General features: G+C 31.4%; 1 protein-coding gene across 1 annotated transcript in view; it reads right to left on the bottom strand.

Moving 5' to 3' along the window:
• Positions 1-10,745: 10,745 nt before the first annotated feature.
• mAChR-B (muscarinic acetylcholine receptor) overlaps positions 10,746-25,201 on the bottom strand; it is a 67,609-nt gene continuing 53,153 nt past the window's right edge. Inside the window, exons 2-6 of the mRNA XM_070651971.1 lie at positions 16,146-16,697; positions 15,873-16,075; positions 13,588-13,811; positions 12,368-12,757; positions 10,746-12,101 (exon numbers count right to left, since the gene is read on the bottom strand). Of these exons, the coding sequence (XP_070508072.1) occupies positions 10,746-12,101; positions 12,368-12,757; positions 13,588-13,811; positions 15,873-16,075; positions 16,146-16,697 (2,725 nt within the window). The remainder of the gene's footprint in view (positions 12,102-12,367; positions 12,758-13,587; positions 13,812-15,872; positions 16,076-16,145; positions 16,698-25,201) is intronic.

Raw genomic sequence — 25,201 nt, 5'->3', positions numbered from 1 at the left:
AATCCTCATTTTTATTAATTCATGAAGTTAAAAAATCTTCAAAGAAATTTTAAGCTTTTCAAATAAAAGCTTCTTTTTCAGGCTTTTTATACACATTTATACTTACAGCAAGTGTAAATATATTTTTGCATAATTTACAATAACTTTTTGAGGAAAAATTGATTTTTGTAGTTTTTTTGATTTTAATTTTTAAAAAATATTTTTTTTTTCAAAATTGAGGAATTTTTTTAGAATTTTCTTTAGAAATTCTAAAGTAAAATTCTTTATTTTTGTGACTTTTTTTCTTCAAAATTTTTCACAATTTCTGATAATTTTACAATTTTTATTTATATCCACACCGTATACAACGTGTATGAATTTATTATTAAAGTATCTTTTTTGACATTTTTGTGTGAATTTACGGAGATGAAGGGTTGTGAAAAAAATTTTTAGGGGCTCAAAAATTTCTTTTATTTCCAATCTCATTCGTAAACGCACAGAAAAATATCAGTTTTTTGATATATTTTTTATGACTTTACAACAACAAATTTTCATCATTTTAGGGTTTTTAAATTAAAATTAATGCAAATTTAGAGCTTGGATGCTTGAGAAATTTTGAAGGGATTTTCGAATTTTGATAAATTTTTGAAGTTTTTGAATTAATTCTTAGTTCTAAGAATTCAAAATTTCGAACAAGAAAATTTTTGTAACAATTCTTGTTATTTTGGATAAATTTTGACAATTTTTTGATCATATTTGATGACTTTTTGTTTATTTTTAACGATTTTTCGACGGTTTTTGATCAACTATGCATTCTTGATTTATCTTGTAATTTGTAATTGTTTAATCAACTGATAACCTTATCATTGATTCATATAAAGCTCATCCAACTCAAATCAAATCCAATTTCCATCATCCCTACCTAACTCTGTAACTAATTTCATTCCATTAAACACCAACAAAAAAAAGTTTTTTTTTTCAATTAAAAACAATTTTCCAACTTTAAAAAAAATCTACTTACAAAAGAAACTTAATTAATGGTAATTGAATCGATTATTGAGAAGGAAAGCAGACATTTTCCAATTAACGAAAGCATTCTGAAAATAACGAAGGGAAAAAAAATATTTCCTTTCCATTTCTTCGCTTACTTCATTGTCCATTCAAGTCTCGTGGAATCATTTGTCACGTTTTATTTGTATTTGTATAGTAAGTGACTAAGTAGAGTAAATAAGGTAGTTGAAAAGTCAAAGACAAGTTAGTTATAGCGGTAATTAATGTTGTAGTTACTGTTTGAGGAGGGTTTGGGGGTAGAAATTAGATGGAATGTGAGGAATTTTATGAGTTTTTGGAGGAACTGTGATGCTTATTTGAGGATTTAGCAACAGAAGATTATTTTAAGGAATTTCTATTGTAGAAATTTGCAACTTTAATTGAATTTTGAGTACGTTCTACTTATGAGGAAGGAAGACAGTCAGATACTCAACTCATGTGAGTGATATTAATGGAAAAATCTTGATTATCATTTCGTCAATGCTCTGTCTAGGATAAATTCACTAAAATCAAACGTCAAGCAGTTTCATTTGGCTTTTATTTGGATGTAGCTGTCATTTGGTTCTAATAAGTCCGAGCGAACCTTTCCTCATTTGTGTCGAAAGGGAAATTTATCAATCTTGAAGCCATGATCGAGTTGTGACCAAGCTTTTGACATTTGTTTCGCTTAAAGCTTCCCGATTGAAAGAAGCTGAGATTAGTCAAACTGATGTCAGATTATAAACTTGATTGGAAAGGACATGGCGAAGAAATGGGAGAAAATTCAACAACAATTCAGTTTGAGTCTAGTTGGATTTCATCGAATGTAATCTTGAACCAGATTTCCAGCCATTCATACGCATTGTGCCTTCCATGCCAACTAATTGTAATTTATCTCATTCGGATTAGCTACATCCTTAAAGATTTCAACGATTACTTATTAAGTTCCTTATTAAATTCAATAATTCTTCTCAATGTCATCAATATTTTAATTTTCTTCCATAAAACTCCTCAAAAATCTTCAATTTTCACTTTAAAATCATGAACTTTAAACATCAACACCCTCAATTCAATTTAGTTCCTTTTCTCATTAAGTTCTTTATACTTTCTAATCTCTATTAAATTGAGAAAATCCTCTTTCATCAAAGAAATAAAGAAAAAAAAAACAGCTTCAAACAACAAAAGACATTGAATTTCATTAAGTACGTGTTAAAGCGATAAAATCTCATTTAGAGCACTATTATCAGAGAAATTTTCTACTATAAAAGATTTCAAGCGTTAACGGAAATGAGTGCTTTCCGTCTGAAAAAATATAAGAAGTTGAAAAAGGATTAAATTTGAAGTTGTTTGGAATTGGGAAAGAAATTAGTTTCAAGATTTTTGTTTTCTTGAATTGAAAATTAGTTTTTAAAATTTTTCAAATTTAATTTTAAAATGGTTCGATTTGATAACTTGATTGCGGAACCAGTGAGTAGATCGAATTGTTAGTAAAAATATATTCACAACAAAAATTCAATTAGGAATCTATAAAATCAATTGAAACTGAGCAAATTTAATTTCGCGAAATATTTTGATGATTTTCAGTTTGCTTTGAAAAATCCAAAATTCTAAGAAAAATTTAAATTAAATTCTGAGAAACAAAAATCCCGCGCTTCTTTGGGACGTAAAATTCTGTTGAAAATTTAAGAAACTTAATAAGGAGAAAGTAAGTATTTGAAATGTTCTTGCCATTAAACAATTTTCCTATCTAAAACCACTCTTCATGGTGTTGAATCAAGAGTATGAAAATCGATTGAATTTCTCTTCTTTTTGAAAAATCGGAACATTTCAAGGCTTTGTCGGGACACAGCAGCAAGGTTGAAAAGTACAGCAGCGTCCCGTCAAAAATACAGCAGATGGCCGCCCTACCTTAAGATTAAGTTAAATCAGATATGACTATTTAATTGACGCAAAGTAGTTTATGAGGAAAGGTAATAATCCAGCATTCAATTCGAAATCTGAATCTGACTTATATTCAATTTCATTCTAGATTGTTTAAAGAGCTTCGATTCAAAATAATTTCTCTAGGAAATCCTTTTCTAGTTTACTGATTTCCGTTTCAATTCAGTTTCAATATTCCTTTCTGCAAATTAATTTGAAACCATTTGAAGACTTAAGAATTAAAAAAAATAAACAGCAGAGGAATGAGAAATCACTCAAATAGATAAAAACAAAATAAAATTAAATTAAAAAATAAAAATCTTAAAAAACAAAATTGTTAATTGAAGTGATAGTTTCTAACGTTTCAGATAGTGGTGGGTAGTCTGTGTGCCATGGAACACTAATGTGACGTCGAAATATGTTGAAATATCATAAATCGCATGTCCTGTCGGGTTTCGGTTGTGGCTTATCACCTCTGGCTTATCACACATGATTATAAGGTGAGTCGTGACACAAAAAAGGTTTACCAGCACTAGTTTAAGAAGCTCTTAAGCAGCATCTATTAGACACCCATTCTGAGAACTGAATCTTTAATTAAAATGCATTAAGTGTTTGTTGAACGAGTTTTCAATTATCTTCCCTCTTTCGTGGAAGCAAGCAGGAAGTTTCCACTGTAATCATAGCGCATTCATTGTTTTTATTTTGTTTACATTGAAGACTTTGATGCTTTATCTAGGTCAGATTCATCGAAAGATGCAAAATCTGTTGCACTGTATATCATTACATCTTCCTGTCTCATCCAATCAAGATCAATTTCATAACAACAAGAAAATGTCACTAAAAATTCCTCATCGATGTAAAAAATTGAATCAAGAATCAATAATAATTTTATTATGATTCGATAAGCGTGTAAACATAAATATTTATGCATTAAATTGATCATTTTTTCATGATTTACAACCTTTACTGTCAATTTTTATTTCTCTGAGCAGCTTCAATTTCATCGACATCATCATCATAAAGGAAGACGCGAAAAATGTGAAGTAAGAAAATATGGAAGAAGCTTCATTTTCCTCGATGTAATCAAGATAAAAAAGTAAATAAGGAAAAATAATAATGGGAAATGTTAAAAGAGAGAATTTTTAAGGATGTGACACTTTAGGTCAGGGTAGGTGAGGGTGAAGATGAGGGTCGGAATTTTTATAAATAAAATTTCAAAATATTAAATTTTTTTACAATTTTTAAGAATTTCTGTCTGAGGAAACATGGAGTAAACACCCTAAACCAGTCGTTGTTTTTTCCGATCACTGTCGGCCTTTGGGTGCATATCATCTTAAAAGGAGCGAAATATACGAATCAATGCTAAGTTGAATGGCAATTTTTGTTATGTTTTCCAAAATCTCGATTTTCGGGACCGAAATGGGACTTACCCGGGATTTTCGGGTCTCGGCATCAACCTACCATAATTTTTTTATGCTGAGCTTTAAAATAAGTGATACTGTTAAAAAACAGGTGCCAAACGGAAGCCAGCGTTAGAATCAGTTTCATGCAACTTCTGAGAGAGGCCAAGGACTACAACTGGTCTGTACGGTCATCGAAGAAATTAAGTATTTAAATGGCTGGTACAGGTAACAGATCTATTACAGGTTTTATTATCTATCACAGGCATTTTCTGTGAGCAGGCAATAACATTTTCAGCAGACAATTTTATGAATTGTCTGATAGCAAGCAACGCCTGTCACAGACAATGCCTGTTCGTAGACAAGCATGTAAATTGGATGGTTTGGTTGCAAGACTTATGTATTAATTCATAGAACTTAGTGACTAAGTTACCTTACATTGTCTTCAATTCAGAATTCGAAGTCGACTCTTTAATATAAAATCCGAGTTGATGTTGAGATCTGCTTCAATTTAGTAAACGCGTTGTTTCAACCAGATGTTGTTTCAACCAGATTTGGTAGAACTCCAGTATGGACTTTGGGTGTCCAGACCTCCTAAAGTGCTGCTAAATCTGGATTAGACTCACATATTCAAAATCCTAAATTCCAAACAAATTTCTAAAGCATCCAAGCCTTGACACACTATAAAAAAAAGATCATTGCGGAAACGTCATGGCATCAATATTGATGTGTAGGCAGAGACTATAAAGGTAGACAATGTGTTTATTTTTTTCAATATTAACTAGGATTTTAAAGTGTATATTATGCTTGTATTTAGAGACATAAATGTTCATTATTTTTTTTTTATCTTTAATTGAATTTGATCAATGCCATTAATCCTTTGCATCAACTTATGTCGCATTTGTTGTTGTAATTATTATCATCATTTATTTTTACTACAAATTTGATTTTACTATGAGTAATTACTATAATTATCGTTATCATAAATGTGGAAATGTGTAATTGTGAAATTGTGAATGTCATTTAGCATTATAATTAATAATAAATGCATCATATATGTTAAATTTACATCATTTTTCATATTACGCTCAGCTAAACATAATTTTTATTTTTGTTATTTTATTTTTTAATGACCAATTTTTTTTATTGTCTATTACATGAAAAGTTATTTTTCATTATGAGTCCCGTACACCCATCCCAAACCCTAGTCCCTTGCTATGTTTTTTTGTTATATTTTATTTATTTTCTTATTCCTTATTTTTACCCTTCTAACCATGACTGTCATTTTTATCGTCATAAATGCTGGTTTGTTGTAGACTTACTGAATAATAATAAGAATAGTAATAATAATTTTCCTTGACTTTCTTTTGTGAGTTTTGTGTTGGTTTGTTGTGGAATGTCTTTGTGGATATTTTGCTTTAGATTTTCCTTTTGAGATTGAGTTTTGAAGCAATTTTGTTGAAAATGTTTGAAATTTTATAATCATTTCTGATGAATTTTGGTTTGAAAAAACTTTAAAGAAATTTTTAAAATTTTTAAATCTAAAAAAATTGTCAAATTTCAAAAAAATTCTTTCAGTTTTTAAACAAAATCTTCAACTTTTAAAAAATTCTTCGAATTTTTAAAAAAGCTTATAATTCAAAAATTCTTTGACTTTTCAAATTTTAAAAAAATCTTCAAACTTAAAAAAATTCTTCAAATTTAAAAAAATTCTTCAAATTTTATAAAATTCTTCAAATTTTATAAAATTTTTCAAATTATATAAAGTTCTTCAAATTTAAAAATATTCTTCAAGTTTTATAAAATTCTTCAAATTTAAAAAACTTCTTCAAATTTTAAAAAAATTCTTCAAATTTTAAAAGATTCTTCAAATTAAAAAAAAACCTTTAAATTTTAAAAATTCTTTAAATTTAAAAAAACCTTAAAAATCTAAGAAATCAAAATTTAAAAATTTTTAGAAACATTTTGAATGAAAATTTTGAAATTTTTTAACTTTTGAACTATTTTTTAGAAATTTTAAGAAATTTTCAATATTTTTAAAACTTTAAAAATTTTAATTTTCCCAAAAGTTCACAAAATTCCCTCCAAAGTATCTTCCCATAATTCATAAACATTTTCCACATTTCCATCGAGCTACGTGTCCACATTTTCTGCTATTTTCCCTCGCACTTAAACCATATTTTATACCTGTTTATTTGTATCGTTTTATTCTCAGTCCATGCAGCCCACAAATAATATTTCATATATTTTTATTTCACCACTAGGCAGACCTTTAACAAGTTTTTTTGTCATAACCTGATATTAATAAAGAGTAATGTTTGTAGACAAATATGGTGAGGAGATATTTTTGTGGTAATAAGATTGGAACTTGGAATATTGAGTATTTAGAACGAGAGTAAGACTGTGATTTTGCATAAAAAGAGGCTTAAAACAGCAAGTATTGTAAGTCAGATGGTCAATCTATGGCAATTGACAATTGGCAGCCAGCGATTAAGCCAGTTTTGGACACCAAATGAGTAAAACCATGGATCAAGTCAGAGGATGAACCTCCCCGCATCCAACATGACATTTTTATGGCTAGATCCTTGTAATGCCATCATTCAACAACCCACAATGACATCAAACGATAAAACTATCCCAAACTTCTTAACAATTTAACTAAATTGTTTCATTCCCTTGAGACCAATACAATAACTCATTTATAAAGAGCTTACTACGTGCAAATATGAACGATGATGACTAGGGGTCCGAAAATTACCGGTAATCGGGATTTGACGGTAACGGATATTTAACGGTAATTACCGGTGATTACCGGTAATATCCGTATATTCCGACTATAAATATCCGAATATTTAGGGTAAAATTTTTTTATTTTTGGTCACTTTTTTTGTCATTTTTGAAAAAAGCTATTTGTAAACGATTTTAGAGGATGACTTGTATAGAAGAGATATTACATTAAAACTTTTGACTATTGGACTTCATGCAGTTTAAAATTTCCAAAAGAAAAAATTTGAAAATTAACCGAAATTTGGTCAGTTTTCGTTTTAGCCTGATTCAGACTGATTTTCAGATGTAATTTTTTGGTAATTTTTTTCAACAGTAAGCAAATAAAAGTTGTAAAATATATCCAAATATCCAATGCTCACTGCGAAAAAATGTGACCAAATATTACATTTGACTTTGAAAATTATATATCTTGGAATTGACAAATTTAAAAATTTCTTTAAAAAAAACTGCGAAGAGTAATAAGTAGGGGTTTCAATCCCGGGATCCCGTATCCCGGGATCCCGGGATCCCGGACGTTTTTCTGGTCCCGAAATCCCGGGATTGGAGAAGCTTCAATCCCGGGATTACGGGATAGAGAATTCATTTGATGTTGATACAAAAACTTCAAGTTTAAAGTCTAAAATTTTAAAAAAATTAAGAACCACACGTTTGAAAATCATGTCTCATAATATAAAATAGTAATTTCATCCACAATTTTTGAAGTTAAAGTTAAAAATGAGGCTTTACAGTATCAAATAACAAAAATTGATTAAAACTTTTTTTAAAAATTCATATTAAATTTTTAATATTTTGAAATGCCAGAAATTAAATTTATTTGTTTGTAATTTCTTAAAATTCTGTTAAGGCGTACCAAAGATCTCAAAAATTTAGGCAAATTCTGTGTTAATTATGCTTTCTTGATATCGGGATTTCCCGGGGAATCCCGAAAAATCCCGAAATTTCTATTCCCAATCCCAAAAATCTATCGAAATTGGGATTTTGAGAAAGCATGATATTGACATCTTGATTTCGGCTTTGAAATCACAAATCTTGGCAATTTTTTGTCATTAATTTGTTTTGTTAACTATTTAGAACACATTTTTGTGTACTGGAAGTGATTTTTTTCATCCTCAAAATTTCTAATAAAGCTATTAGTATTACATTTGCACTTGAATTCGACTAAAAACTTGATATTTTTTTCATCAACCAATCCCGGGATCCCGGGATTGAGATTTCAAATCCCGTAATCCCGGGATTGAGATTTTGTCCCGGGATTGAAACCCCTAGTAATAAGCATTAAAAGTTTTAAAAAATTAAAAATGTCTACAAATAACTTTTTTACCCTTAACAAAAAAATAAACTGCGGTCTTAATATATGAATTTTTAAAAAATTCGTTAAAAATCTGTTACCGCTGGATAATCCATAGAAATGAACGGTAACGGTAATGGATATTACCGGTAATTACCGGTAACGGACGGTACGGATATCCGTCATTCGGACCCCTAATGATGACCAAATAAACCATACTGGTTATTTCTTACCGTCAATAAACAAATGACATAACTTTTCATTTTATTGGCTTGTGGTAATTTGTTGTTGTTTAACAAGCCTTACTCAAATTATCCGGATGAGGAGAGAATTTTATGGCTTGTTGTGGGAAGTTTTCTTATTAAATGTCTGATGAAGTTTATTGAATTGGGAAAAATATTCTAGGAAATTAAGGATTTAAGAAGTTGAGTGCCTTGTTGGTCAAAGTGCTTGACTCAAATTTGGTATGATAACCTGAGAGTCATGGAATGGTCATGGTCCAGTCAGGTCCAAATTTGTTAGTCTACTGTTGAAATTTGTTGAAAAAATGACAAAATTTAAATCAACTTTAAGTTCTGTTTAAAAGGATTCGTAACTGACAATTTATGACTACAATTCAGGAGTAGCTTGTCAAAATGTAGGAGACAGTTGAAGTTGAAATAAGCAGCTTTATAAAAATTTAAAATTTTGGGCATTAAGTTTTTGGATTTTTATAGATTAAAATATTAATTCATTTTTAACAATTTAAAAATTTTTCATTCCAGTTTAATATTGAAATTATCATTATATTTGGGATCAAGAGGCTTAACCAAAAATTTAATTCTTAAAATTCAAAAGCTTTTATAAAAATCCAAAAAATTCTAAATATATTTTGAAATAGGAAATTTATTAGAAAATTTATTTAACAATCTAAAACCCGTTTCATTCCGAACTTTTCTATGCAAAGTTTTTTTTATTATTCGTGTTCAATATTTATTCTATTATATTTCTCTATATTCTCTTCATACTTTGTAATTAAAAAATGTGAAAAATTATTGAATTAAAGCGTGCGAATAAATATGATACAGTATAATTTTAAATTAAAAATAGGTGTCTACGCATTATTTAAATTGAAATTGATTAGTTGTTCTGAATTAATGCTTCATAAATATGTGAATTAAAGGATATATGCTGCTTTATATGTGGCCTGGAATTTGTGTGGTCAGTTTTGAATTTAAATGATCCTTTTTAAAAAGGAATTTTTGAAGGTTCAAGCTTCAAAGTGGCAATTTTGTAGCAAGTTGATGGATTATTGTTAAAAATCCTTTGAATATTGTTTGTGTAGTCAAATAAGACTCGACTGACATAAATTAAAATGATTCTTCCTAGACTCAGCTAAGATTTTGTCACGGACAGATTTGTTAACTCTCAATTGAAGCCCTTTATAACAGACAATGAGCATACTCATCTAAATGAGGGTGCTTTTGAGTATACTCGAGCATGCTCAATTTTGTGAGCATACACCTTGTATATACTGTTCGCAATGTCTTAGCAACTCGGAGAGGAGTTTCTATTTAGTTTTAATGGATGTGTCCATCTCTTATAAACTTTTTGACAAATTGTTCAGTTAATAACTAAAGTGACATACTTTGTCGCTGACAGGCTTCGTTTTGCCACTCGGGAACTGTAAGATACAACGCAATTTCAGGTGCTATCTAAAGCAGACATTGGATCAAAATTGATCAAAGTAAATAATCATGTAGCTTCAAACAGAATTTTATCTTGTAAATTTATAAGAATTAATAATTCCATAAACAGATCCCATCTCATCCCACAAACTTCATTCATTACTTTTATTTACTCAACACCAGACTTAATCAACTTACCAGCAAATGTGCTCATCACTTAATGAACTCAAATTTTTTGTTTTCTTATCTCCATCAATTCATCTTATGTCTTTAATTGTCTACAAACATTTATCCCTCTTTCCACACCTAATTAAATGGACTGCATTGGCTGATTACCTCATTAACCCATATCATACGCAATTAATGAAGTTGAGCAATTGCCACAATCAATTATTGAAATTAATTTTTGTATCTTATTTTGTGCACATTGATATTGATTGTGGATTACTGTTGGTTTTGTGGGTTTCGCTTTGGATAGACTTTGATGGAAAATAGGGAAAGTCTCCTAACAGACATGCTTTCCTGGTACACAAATACCTAAAAGCGGTGTCAATGCCTGTTAGGGTTCACAATAAAATCAACAAAAAATCATCAAAAATTGGAAGTAAGTTTGGTGACCTTCAGCATGACATCCACTTGACATCCCCTCAATAACTCATCCAATACACAACCAACTTATCTCATATGAAAGTCAAGCTTCAAAAGTCTCATAAAAACTTTCTTAAATTGTTGATTAGCGAGTGCATAGCAGAATGGATTGAGCGGTGAATTAGCATAACATAGGAAGTAACTGAACATATATAAATGTTCATTTGTACATGGTGGATTACGGCAAAAGCCCTCAACTAACGCTAATATATGATATGGCGTCCAGCATAGAACAAATGCACCCAATATAAATGATATTGTACGAAATGCTTTACGTGCTCGATTTTCTGATTTTGATTTTTGTCGATTACCAACAAAGCCTAACAATGTACCCGACTTTTTCTTACCATCAATACGAAAACGTTTTCTTAATGTTTGTAAAAATGTCTTACGATCTTTACTATTATTATTACTATTATTATTCTTAGTATTATTGTTATTATTATTATTGTATCGATCAGACTTTGGCATGAGCTTATTTGTCTCATCAATTTTTAATGCTGATTCAACATTTGATTTTGCAGCATCTTGAACTAACTTTTCAATCTCATCATCTGGATTCGGTTGATTATCATCATCATCCATACCATCAACATTCTTTATTATTGTCGTCACAGGCTTATTATCGGTATGATTTGTCACTGACACTTCCGTCTCGCGGAATTTTCGCTGTTTAACAGGTGGTGGTGATGACGCATGTAGCTGTACGGTTGGTACAATTGGCATTGATATGCTGTCTTTCTCACTCGGCGGCGATATACTTTGAACATCGTGACTGTTTGTCTTTAGTAAGACTTTCGGTTGTGATTGAGCTGTTGCTTGTATTAAAGCTTTATGCAGTAACGATGGATTCGTTGCAACATTATTGTAATTATTGTTATTATTTGTATTAAGATGTGGACGATGAATGGGCATTGGACTATCATTTGATGGTGATGGAAGCATAACGGAACTTTCGTCCAAAAATCTTAAATCAGCACCATCCATACGGCATACAATGTCATCGGATAAGTCTCTTAATCCCTCACCATCGCTAACTACACTTTGTGGTCGACTTCGATTTACAATTGGACTTGTCTTAAAATCACTTGGTGGCGTTAATATTGTCTTGGCTAAGCTCTTTATTCTCTCCTCTTTTTTAACAATTATTGGCTCAATTGATTCCGGTGATATTGGCTGTGAGAGACTACGAGCCTCATGATAATTTAATTTTAATTCTTGATCTAATAATGTTAGTGTTTGTGATTGGGAATTATTTATATTTAAATTATTATTGTTATTATTGTTACTAGTATTATTGTTTGTATTTGTTGAATTATTGTTGATGTTGCTCTCACTATGTAGATGACCTGATGTTGATTTGCTGATTGGAAGGAGATTTTCCTGTTTTTTGGATTAAATTTTAATTGACAATTTTAGAATCTAAATCTTGTCTAAATCCAATTTATTACTACAAACCAGAGTGTGGCTGTCTCAAAAACGACCGGTAATTTTTTTCTGAAATTCAAATTTTTTTTGACCGTTAATTTTACTTTTCTTCGTAACGTAAATTTTAACTTTAAAATAAGTTGAGTTCGAAATGTTCGAATTTTCGAATATCTAAATTCGAATTTGAGACGGCCACACTCTGCTACAAACTCTATCCTTACCAATAATCCTGCAATTGATGGCCTTTTCTTTGCTACAACTGGAACAGATAGCGTTTGTATTGGCTGATTATTATTACCAGAACTGTCCTCATCGGAATCAAATGCCGGACTACTTGATCTCTCACTTTTATCGCCTGTCGTTGACTCAATATCCTTCTTCTTATTCTTATTATTTGATTTACTATTGTCAACAGACATTTTCTTATTTGCTGCCGTACTCGTTGAACTTTTTCGTCTATTTGTTTGCTCATCAGATGAACCATCTTGATTACTTCTACTTGAGTCCGATTTTTCATTTGTCTCTTGTGCTGTTGTTGGTGTTATGGCCAATTTATCAGCAGCTGTACTTGACTCTGCTTTCGATGATATTCCGATGCCTGCTGCTCGTCCCTATTGTAAAATTAATTGGATTTTTTTTTTTTATTATTCATTAATTAATCAATTTTTTTTGTAGATGGTGGGTGTTTTTGTGACTTGTTAAGGATGGGATACTGACAGTAGCTTTCAATTGGCTGCATAGTGATACTGGAAGTTGGTTGCAATTTGCTGAATAGTGAAGCAACCAGTGAGCCCACTTGAAAGTTACAAATTCATGCACTAGATAGCCTATAGTGCAACCAATAGGCAGTCCACAGTATAGTCATTAGGCAGTCCATAGTATAGACATTAGTTAGTCAATAAAGTCATCACTAGACAATCCCTAGAACAGTTACTAGGCAGTCACCAGTGTAGTTACTCGGTAGTCACTACTGTAGTAACTAGGAAGTCATTACTTTAGTAACTAGACAGTCACTTGTGTAGCCACCATTCAGTTATTAGTATAATCACATGGCAGTCACTAGTGAAGTCACTAAACAGTCACTAGTGCAGTTACTAGACAGTCACTAGTGTAGTCACAATTGTAGTCACAATTGTAGTCACCAAAGCTGTGACTAGGCAGTCACAAGTGTAACAACTAGGAACTCACTAGTTTAGCCACTAGCCAGTCATTATTATAGCCATTAGGTAGTCACTAGTGCAGCTTTTAGATAGTCATTAATGTAGACACTATGCAGTCGTAAGTATAGTCACTAGACAGCCGTTAATGCAATCAATAGGCAGCAACTACTGTAGCCAGTAGGCAGTCATTATTGTAATCACTAATCAGTCATTAGTATAGTCACTAGACAATCATTAGTATAGTCATTGAACAGTCTACATATTCAACAAAATCTACTTACAGCCATTCCAGTAAAGCCTGCACTCAGTGCCACCATGCTCTGCATTTTCCTCTGTTTAGCTTCACTCTTCTTTTGCATATCATAAGCCGTTTTGTAAATGCCACCATATAAAATAAACAAAACAATTAACGTTGTCCAATAGTATCCGATAATTAAGGCAGTATTAAATACGGGATCTTTAAGAAATTGTACAGCACATTGTCCAGGAAGTAAATCTCTATAACCTGTTGCAATGAAACAAAAAAGAGAGAATAAAGAAGAATTAAGCAGAAAGACAGGAAAATTGATTATGGCAGACAGCAACAACAATAGCAAAAAAATCTTTTTATATTTATGTATAGCTGAATGTACAGCATAGCGTACACGTTAAAGAGAGATAGCAATAATGGAAATATTTAATTTTCTCGTTCAAACTTCATCTCATCGAAATGGCATACAATAAATCTATATTGTACCTTATTCACACGACTGATGTTATTGCTAAAGTAGATTATTGATTTATATATTCAGGTGAAATGGATTGAAATTTATGTGTGAAATTTAGTGAGTTCAGTTCTTTTTTGATGGCTGAAGATTTGATGAATTAATAAAAATTGATGTGAGAATTGATTGAAATGTTTGATGGATTAGAAATGATTTTTCCAGGATATAATTTCAGCTTTTTTTTATCATTGCAGCAAATGCTGCGAGCTTTATAGGCATCTAATGTCAGTTATGAAGCTATGTCGATGGAGATTTTAATCGAATCATAAATGAAGCAACATCATGTTCATTAAAATTTTTATACGTTGTGTCCAACAGAGTCATTTGGAGTTAGGGAATGGTATTGGATCTTCATAGAACTTATCCGAAATGGAACTTCAATGCTTGACCAGAATAGAAAGGAATGGGATTAGTCGACTGGATAATTTAGTTACAATTTTGACATTTGTGTAGCTTGTTATGGATTGTCAAGTTTATGTTGAATTTGTGCTGTAGGCCAAAACAACGATAAGAGCTGTGTATTGAGCACAGAATATAGAAAGAAGGTTTAAAATGATTTATGTCAAGTTCCCTAACAACCCTCGATAGCTCAAAGATAGAGCATGCATATGAAAATCGTTGGAAGTTGGTTTCAGCTAGGGTTTCTGATTAACCGCGTTTTTTCATAACCGCTGTTATGCTGTTATGAAAAAACTCAAAACAGCTGTTAACGCGGTTAACAGCGGTTATTAAGAATTTTTAATAATATCACAATTTTACTATGTTAATGAGCTTTTTATTGATATATTTTCTTTTTATTTGGCTCATATGGTTGAATTAGGTTACGTAAACCTACAAAAGTAAAGATATTTATCAAAATCAAAGAAAAAGAATAACTTTTAATGATTGATGAACTCCAAAATTATTTTTTCTATTGAAAATTCATAAACATTAAGGCGTTTGTAATATATTTGAAAGCAATGCTGTTTTTTTTGCACAAAAGTTTGCGAAAGTTAAGAACACTCTCTTCGCAGAAATTTGGACCGAAATTTTCCTGATTTTTTAAAGGCAAGCAAGACGGAAATTGCCCCCGAAAATCTTTCAAGTTTTTCAAAGGAATTCTAGCATAAAATTTTTATCCAAAACTCAAACAAAATTTTCTTACAAAAAAGGAGAGATTTATGAAAAAAATTAAATTTTTTTTTTATTAAAATTCAAAATTTCCGTTAAAATTTTCTTATTTAAAGCCTTTACAGATAAAAATGCTGTTAACAGCGGTTAATTTTCTATAACCGCTGTTTTGCGTTAACCGCATTTTCAGGTAAAAAACCGCTGTTATGCTGTTAACGGTTAACCGCTGTCAGAAACCCTAGTTTCAGCCCCACTCGGGCTATGTTTTGGGGAAGTGTACTATTGTTTCCCTAGATCCTTAAAAGTATTAAGGTTCCAAACAGTTTATAACTAGATACACGATCGACTAATCGCAGTCTATTCTCACCGAACAACAGATTGTGACAAGGTTTCCTATTTGTCAGAGCACCTTAAATTCATTTCAACATTTTGCCTTGAACTCCAAAGTCACATGGCGCAGCTTCGGCCGAAAATTTGACTTCTGGCTGACTTGACTCTACTCTGAGGCCAGTTTCATCGAGTCTGAACTTAGATTAAAGTCACATCTAGCTTGGGCCAGATTTACATCCGTTTCTTAGCCGTGTGCATTTCGGGAACACGATTATGCAACTTGGTATTAAATATGATGTGCCGCTCAAGTAGCTGTCAAACCATTCGACTTATAATGAAACACAAAACAATGCAAAACTCACCAACAAAATGCTCCCAACCAAAAATTGATATAAAGAACAGCAATGCCGGTATAATCCATGTGATTGTCACCATCCATAAAACCTTATCTCTCGTTCTCCAGCTACGATATTTTGCAGCAATTTTCACAGAACAAAAGCGATCAATGGTGATTAATAAGACTGTATATTGTGATACCAGACAAACAGTATAGTCAACAGAAAGCCTAAAAAGGTATGAAGAATATGAAATTGTATAAAATTTATTGCAATAATCCATCATGTCCATCAACTTACCAAAGATCACATAAAAGAGGCCCCAAATCCCAATAGCCCATTAATACATAGACAGTATAAAATGGCATTGATACAGTTCCAATTAACATATCGGTTGCAGCAAGGGAAGCTATAAAGTAATTACTAGGCTGTCGTATATTTCTATCGACAATAAATGCAAGTAATACAAGCGTATTTCCGCCCACAGTCAATAGAATACAAGCGGCTAAGCAAATTGCTATAAATATTGTCTGCCATAATGAAAAGGGCGGTAAGACTTGCAATGGAACGTTCGTTGATGATGCCATATCACCTGTTATTATACGCGTATCATTTATATAATCCATCGTACCATTAAAATATGATAAATCAATTAAATTTGTTGCGTTTGGATGCTCTCGCATCCATTGTATTAAATTTGTATCGTTCCATTGCATTGATGATCCTGATGATGATGATGATGATGTTGATGATCGATATTCTAAATATTGTGAACACTGCTGGTAATTCAATAAACGTTTTACTATCGATTTGCAAATTTTCTCGATGTGCTCGTGTTTCTTCTTTATTTTCCTGTAATAAGAGAGTAGACAAGTAGATGTGACTCATTAGTTATGTTTGTAATTTGAAGATTATAGTTAAATTGTAATAAGGTTTGATTTCTGAGAATTAAGTCAAAAGTGAGGTAATGATTAGACAGTGTCTAGAACTAAATTATGATGATTATCTTGTTCTAAATAGTGGATATTTAGTTTATTTGTATGACAGAGTTGGAAAAGAACTTCGCGGAGGAAGTCTACAAATATTATTCAAAGAGCTTTAACTATACCCAAGTGGGCAATAATACATTATAACTAGTTAAAGACAAGTTAAATTCTAGTTGATGACTAGTTTTAATAATTTTTTGTCCATTTGGGGTAGGAGTTTTGTAGCAGCCTTAAGTTATGAATAAGGTTCATCCAAAATTGCAAGTCTGTGCATTTAAAACGCAGAAAATGCAGGCCTATGATTCTTGGTTGATCCCTAGCCATTTACTATTAAGATCGCAGATAAAACTATATAGATAGAGTCGTCTTCTTAGAGGCAGCCTAGAGAATCTTCTTACCAGATTAAAAAAATAGCTTAAGAGTATTTTCAACAGTATGGTAAAAATTACACCCAAAAAACTGGTCCTTAAGTCATCCCTATAAGAAACAAGTCATATAATTGAAGGTATTCTTAATGTGCTGTCTAAAATTTGGGTTCAGAAGACAAAATTGAGACCATCATGTTCTAGAATAGATCACAATCTTGTCTCGATCTAGAAAATTGATCGAAGCTGAGATATTGAGCCCGATCATGAGCACCGTCTATGTACGCACTGAATTGATATAAAACTATGATTAGCCTCGCAAATTTCAGAACACCCTATATAAGTGGAGAAGTCCAAGTTGATTAAACTCTAGGTATGTCGACTTCAAACTCAGAGCTATACCAAAATGTAGGGATTCGCTAAGAAACTCAGGACAGCATTCAGGATAGGATTCCCAGAATTCCCTTTCCCGTAAAATTCCGGGAAACGGGTTTTCGTTCCCAGAAATTCCCGGAAATATTCCCGTTTATGGAATCCCTAGCATTAGATGCATAGGCCTGCAGTTTTCGGTCATGCCATATAGTTCATCCAAGAGTACAAGCCTGCATTGAACCTTCAAATGAATCTTCCCAAAAACAGATCATGTTTTTCTACAGAAATTCTCAAGTTTCTAATCACCAATACATAGTTCTACAACATTATTATGTCTCAAAAGTTTTCTTCCATCACAACAGATAAACAGCATAACTAAACAGCCAAAACTCAGTTCATCGACCCTTTCAAATCTCATCATAATAAGTCTGCAATACAACTCTCGAAATTGCACAAGAAAATTAAGAAAGAGAATAAGAAGTAAAGCTGCAAATTATGAAAAAAAAGGAAAACATCCAAAGGCACTCAAACTACATCTCAAGGAAGACGTAAATTAATAATTTATTCCATAATCAAACGAAAGCAAATTAATGGACATTAAAGAGTCTCATTTTACATTATTTTCTTCATTTCCACTTTCCTCGACTCCAATTGCAGAAACTTCTCATTACTAGAACAACAAAATACAATCCAACCATAACGACAATTAGTGTAGAAATGAACAAAACGAAGAAGGATGGATGAAAAAAAAAGGAAAATAATTGAAATCAACACAAGCACAAAAAACAAAAGCAAATGCAAACGTTGGAGCGATTGCAAGCAATTACAATTGAGATTTAATGAATATGTCATAAAAATATACGATCCGTAAAATTTCATTATTTCTTGCTCGTGTGCATGAATACGCTTTAGTGTTTTGAAAAAAATAAGGGAGACGGTAAATGAGAATATAAAAATGCAAGGTGGAATTGAATGGCATGTTTTGATGATTCCTTTTGATGTCGAGAAGATAAATGGATGGAAAAATTGAAATTGATGAGGAATTTTGTGGTTTTGTGGAAGGATTGAAGGTAATTGAGTTCTTTAATGTTAAAGGGATCGTTTACATGTGAAGTCTATAGAGGATTTAAAAAGAAAATGGAGGAATCTGATGCAACTATTGAGTAATTTGAAGAGACATTTTGAAGCTAGTTTCTGAGGTTCAATTCTTAACAGTTCTTACGTCCAAAGAATTCAATTTTCTTATGTTCTATATGCTGTGTAAAGTATTATGGCAAGCTATTTGCTCAAATTTAATGATAAGCTCATTTGAATCCTGCCATTTCAAATGTTGTGGTCTTTCAGAAGTTTACCAGAGTGAAACTGGCTGCAATTCTTCTAGTATAATTCTTTAAATATCATAACAAGCTTCACAAATGTCAAATTCATAATGAGCCACTAATCGTTGTCTGTATCATTCTTGTTAGATTTTTTTACTGGTTTACTCCAAGCGGCACAATGTAACGAACTGTATTTTCGCCAAAAACATGTTAAAAATCATTCGTCATAATGCTATTCGGATAATTGAACTAGATCAAGATATGAGTAATGGTAATGAGCCATGTTAGATTAAGAATGTGCTAGAAACTAAGTCTAGATGTCACACGATACCAAAAAGGCCAAAATGATGCAGTCACATCATCATGTCGGGTTGGTGTCATGTCTTCAACGAATTCAGCTCTAAACCGGCGTACCACTGGCCTCATGTTGCTTTATTTCCATTTTTTATTCGTGAATATTGAAGTTTGTGAAAAATTTAAGCACTGATGAGCACTAAGCTTATTGATATTACACAAGTCAGTTAATCAATCCAAATTCTGCACCAAGCTAATGTGACTCTGGTATAGTTGTGGATTTAATCTGAATCTGGCATCAAGTAAGAGCCATACAGGTCTAAATTGAAACAAACTATGCTATTTTATCTGCTAAATCGATTAATAGACGCCCTTAAGGAAGGTGCCCTCTTTGGACGCAGGATCACCAAGTTAACTCCAAATTTATTCATCCCTTTTTTCTTTTGAGAAAACCGCATCACATAAAATTCCTGATTCCTTCAAAAGCTTTTATATTTCCTCTAATCATTTTTTCTATATTTTCTAGATGCTTCTTCTTCTCCACTCCGAATTATAAATCTTCTCGATCCCCTCAAAACTTGTTCAAAACAAAGCTGAGTCTCCCCTTATCATATCCGCATCATATCCGTACATAAAACCATATCACATAAATAGTAAATGAATGTGATCTAAAAATAGTATCAACTAAAATCCTCCACTTTTATACAAACAGAGAGAAAAAGACTGCAAATGGAAATAAACAGACACGGAAATAGAGTGAAAGTAGAAACCTATTATGCACATTTTTAGTGCATTTTTGGAAAAAGGGGGCTTAATACTACATTTTGTTTGGCTGGCTGGGTAAGGGACAAGATCTCAGCAACCAGACCTCGCAGAAAGCTCTAGTTTGAAGCATTAGCTTTGTGCCAACGAGTTAATTCAGTATTGATTGGTCTGGAAACGCAAAATCATCTATTTGTACGTTATTTAATGATTTTTAATTTCATAACCACGAGAAAAATATTTTAAAAGCGTTGCTTCAAATAAATTTGAAATTTCGATAACCGTTAGAAAATTTAAATTTGAAAAAACCGTTATGAAAAAATCCTTTAACGTTAATACATTTATTGGGAAAATCAAATTGATTTTTATTAATTTCACCAATTTCTGATTGATAAGAAAAAATGCGCTTAAGTCACTCGGTATGGCCAAGTACTTTTCTAACTTATTCTCTCATTCATGATGGCATTTTTTTGCTCATTCATTCATCGTTGCAGATTTTTTATTTTCATTCAGTCTCTTGATTTTTTTTGTGTACCAGAAGCCTTAAATGATGCATATTCATGAATAAGAGAGCATGAAAAGCTGTTCATATCAATGCGATATTCATTACTATTATGAAAAATGTGAAGAAAGAGTTTAAAATTTATAACTTGCAGACGATGATGAATGAAAAGAAAAAATGAAAAACAACCGCAAAATGGAAGGGAAAAAAAAATAAGTTTTAATTCATGCAGATGGGAGGAGGAGATTAAGATGAAATAAGAGAAAAATTTCCTTGAATTAATTTTTTCTGTTCTTTACTTTTGCTAATGAATAAATTTTTAATGTTTGGACTTGGAAGTGTTTAATGTTGGGATGAGAAATTGATTTTTTGTTACTGCATAATTTGGTTTATCCTTCTAGTCGTAAGTCTAGCAGTCAGAGACATCAAACGCTAATAAGTGCAATGTCGTGAGCCATCAGTTTTGTGGGAATCCTTGTCATATTGGTAGCATGCCATATACTACATGAAAGTCTGGTCTCTGGTCTGGTGGGAATTGAACACATATACTCACAAAAGAGTGATACAGATTAGGTCTGTTGCATAACATTTTGGCCAAATAGGCCATAATTTCGCTCTGGCAGATTCACTAATGTATGGCTCGATATCCCAGATTCCAATATGCTTATACACTACAATTGTGTTGCTCTGAATAATCAACTTAAATTGAAAAGAGTCAAAACCTGTTGACTTTGAACTCAATCAGCAATTAATGACACAAGGTTTCAAGATCTCAGAGTCTAGACAGAATCACTAGTTTCTGTGTTTATTCTGAAATTGAAGCAACATTAGTCTTACTAGATCATTCTTGTAATTTTGCATCTACTCAAAATGAGTAAGACTTCGAGGACGTGACATACCAACTTTCATAGCCTTCATAAGTAACTGTTGATCACACAAACTTTCTAAAATGTCTGTAAACACAATTTTAACAAATCTCAATTTTCAAAGCAACAGATTATTTCTAAATTGCCATTCTCATGCTTTTGACACATTTAATTACTGCTCAGTGACCACTTGCCACCTCAAAAACCCTTCAAAACAATTTCCTGTTCATGTTTAACTTTTCGAAAATCTGATTAAAAATTCATAGCTTTATACCAACAGAAAATGTTGTACAAACTTGTCATTTTTCTGTTTCAGTTCCTTGTATTGAAATAAAATATTAAAATTTTTTTCCTCAAACCCTCAAGAAAATTTTGGGCAACAAACAGCAACAACAAACTTTTTGTGAATTCATCAACAAAAAAAACTTTTAATGAAAGAATAAAAAAAAATTCATAAATTTGATGATAATAAAAAAAATATTTGCATATTGATGAGGGTATTGTTACGGTCAATTGTCACTTTCATTGGCCCAATTCTGAAGGGCATAAACTTTTTTTCTTTCTTCGTCATTTCTTTCTTCCTGTCTTTAAGTGGCTTGCCTGATTATTGGACATTATATTAAAGTATGAAATTATTAAAGAGGAAATTTGACAGATTTGAATAATTTTTATGAACGAGTAGTTGTTGGGGTGGACTGAGACAGTATAAAAGTGAAAATATTGACGTAACGCCGACGAAAAACCAGATTTGTCTTTAATCCGGTACCAAATCGACCCTGAACTCGACACAACGTTATCAATTGATAATATTTTAGCTTATTTTGGATTTATTGCCATCCAGTTGATTTACTACTTATCAAGAATAAATCTGGGACCAATTTTCACGTTGCTGGTTCGGTGTAACTACTCTATAGCTTAGTATAGTGGTACAATTAATGTTTTATAGTGCTTCATCTAGTAGAGTAAAGTGAAACTCCTATTATCGTGTAGAGACACTACTAGTGTAATGAATTGGAACTTCTAGTACAATGAATTTAGTTTTGTATAGTGACATACTTAGCGTCATATAGTGAAATACTTAGTGTAGTAAAGTGGTACACTTAGTTTTTGGTATAGATTTAATTTGTTCCTCTCATTCACTCTTCCAAGACTACTGAGTAGTCCTAACAACCTAACTTCTCTTTTCTAGATACATCCCTGATTCCAACCTGCTAAACCATTAAAAGTATGATGAACTTTGCGATTCTCAACATTTTCCCTATCATTTTCATAACATTTTATGCCAAGATTCCGGTAGAACAGCATAATTACTTCCACAACTTTAACTCCAAACCCATAAAAAAGATCTCTACAACTTCCACAATCTTTAAACCATCACTATTCATTTACCATCATGTAAACATTAAAAATAGCTTCTTTATATCCATCAACACAAACTCCATTCAACGTCAGGTTATACAATCTATCGACATTGAATAGAATAAAATCCACTTGTGGCTTAAAATAGCATGAAAATGTCTTTCTATTGAAATACTGCAACATTAATAATAAATCTGATGAAAAGCCTCAGCATCCTTTTACACCTCTTATGTCCTTAACTGCCTTTACCTAATTCATGTTTTACAGGCACATTCTTCATTCTCCAGAGTGGGAAATAAAAGATATCCCACTTTTTGTGTCACACTTCCTTACACTTTTTTACATTCGTTCTTAAAAATTTATTATGTGTACATAAGCTTCAGGACTCGGCTCATGATTCTCTTTCGTTTTTGGAATCTGTAATGTTTACATCCATTTATTTTTTGTGCTATAGATGAGGAATTTATGTATACAGCAACTGTGTCTGTCTGATTATAATTTTACGAATCTGTTAAAAGTAAACAAGTTTGTATGTTGATGCCCAAAGCAGGATTGATAAAAATAGATTGAATTTCCGATTAAAATTGTGAATCTATTAAGATAGATTTACATTTTTTGTCTTTAGGCTACAATGAATTATTGAAGCATGAGGAGTAAGATTTTAGTAGAATTTTAATTAGGCACGTGGATATTTGTACGTAAATTACTTTATTATACAATACAATGAAGTCTAGTATGTTGCTTTAAATTGTTTTTGAATTAAGAAGTTGTTCACTTGGTACGTAATCCCCTTCTTTGTAACAAAATCCTAAACCAGCCTCCCGTCTTCTAAGAGCGTTACGTAATAGATGAACGATCCTTAAGTTACTTTTGGAACTGTTAGAAAGTTCAAATACAAGAGCCATATCAATACGGACCCCACCAACCGACCGGGCCACAACAAAATAAAATGAGAGATCAGATAGCAACATTGTTACAATAAGCATATAATTCAGTGGTAGCGCCGCAACACACTAGTGTACCACCATAAATGATTGAAAATAGCTTGAGCCGACTATTTATGTCGAGGGTTATAATAAATCTGTACCGCGATGAGTGATTCATAATGAAGAGTCTTTGCTCCTAAAAATGGGTATTAAGCAGAATTGACACCCTCCAAAAACTGCCTATTCTAACATTCTCAACAACAAAATCAAAAAGTTCCTTTCAAAATGCGCCACCAAACACCCCAGAACATTCAACTTCCATAGCATTCACCCCGTCCACATTCGTGCATCGCTATCAACATAAGAGTTTACATTAGAAAATAAAAAGAGTCATCCATGAATGTTATTATGGATCTTGTTTGAGTAGATAAAGCAACAAAAAAGATGGAATTGACTGCATATCCCTAAACATATACAAACACTCATTTTGGGGTTGCCGAACAGCCAGCAAATGTTTGAATGGCTTTAAAGGATATTTTAAATAGAAAGGATTTGGTGTGCAGGACCATTAATGACAGAATGTTAACGATGACTATAAATTTTAGCACACGAAAATGACAACTGCCACAACAGTAGCTTATCGCTACTTTTACTCTTTTTTTCCTATTTCAAAAGCCACCAAATTTACTTACAGTAACACATGGCATAATATATTGCTTGTTTTTTCGTCCTGTTTAGTTGGTTAAGGGAAAGTCTTTGAATGGGTTTTTGTGTGGAAGTGTTTGAGTAACGAAAAGCTTCCGATTTTTTGGAGGAGCTTGTGATGATTTTGGACAAAAATTCGTTTTTTTGCAATTTATTTCAAATTCTTTCAAATTCTCTCAAATTCTTTCAAATTCTTTCAAATTCTTTCAAATTCTTTCAAATTCTTTCAAATTCTTTCAAATTCTTTCAAATTCTTTCAAATTCTTTCAAATTCTTTCAAATTCTTTCAAATTCTTTCAAATTCTTTCAAATTCTTTCAAATTCTTTCAAATTCTTTCAAATTCTTTCAAATTCTTTCAAATTCTTTCAAATTCTTTCAAATTCTTTCAAATTCTTTCAAATTCTTTCAAATTCTTTCAAATTCTTTCAAATTCTTTCAAATTCTTTCAAATTCTTTCAAATTCTTTCAAATTCTTTCAAATTCTTTCAAATTCTTTCAAATTCTTTCAAATTCTTTCAAATTCTTTCAAATTCTTTCAAATTCTTTCAAATTCTTTCAAATTCTTTCAAATTCTTTCAAATTCTTTCAAATTCTTTCAAATTCTTTCAAATTCTTTCAAATTCTTTCAAATTCTTTCAAATTCTTTCAAATTCTTTCAAATTCTTTCAAATTCTTTCAAATTCTTTCAAATTCTTTCAAATTCTTTCAAATTCTTTCAAATTCTTTCAAATTCTTTCAAATTCTTTCAAATTCTTTCAAATTCTTTCAAATTCTTTCAAATTCTTTCAAATTCTTTCAAATTCTTTCAAATTCTTTCAAATTCTTTCAAATTCTTTCAAATTCTTTCAAATTCTTTCAAATTCTTTCAAATTCTTTCAAATTCTTTCAAATTCTTTCAA

The sequence above is a fragment of the Chironomus tepperi genome, unplaced genomic scaffold, assembly GCF_022539635.2.
Source record: "Chironomus tepperi strain 1889 unplaced genomic scaffold, CSIRO-AGI_Ctep_v1 contig_472, whole genome shotgun sequence".
Classification (NCBI taxonomy): Eukaryota; Metazoa; Arthropoda; class Insecta; order Diptera; family Chironomidae; genus Chironomus; species Chironomus tepperi.
Note: the sequence above shows the minus strand (reverse complement) of the source record. Positions and strands in the feature narration are given on the sequence as shown.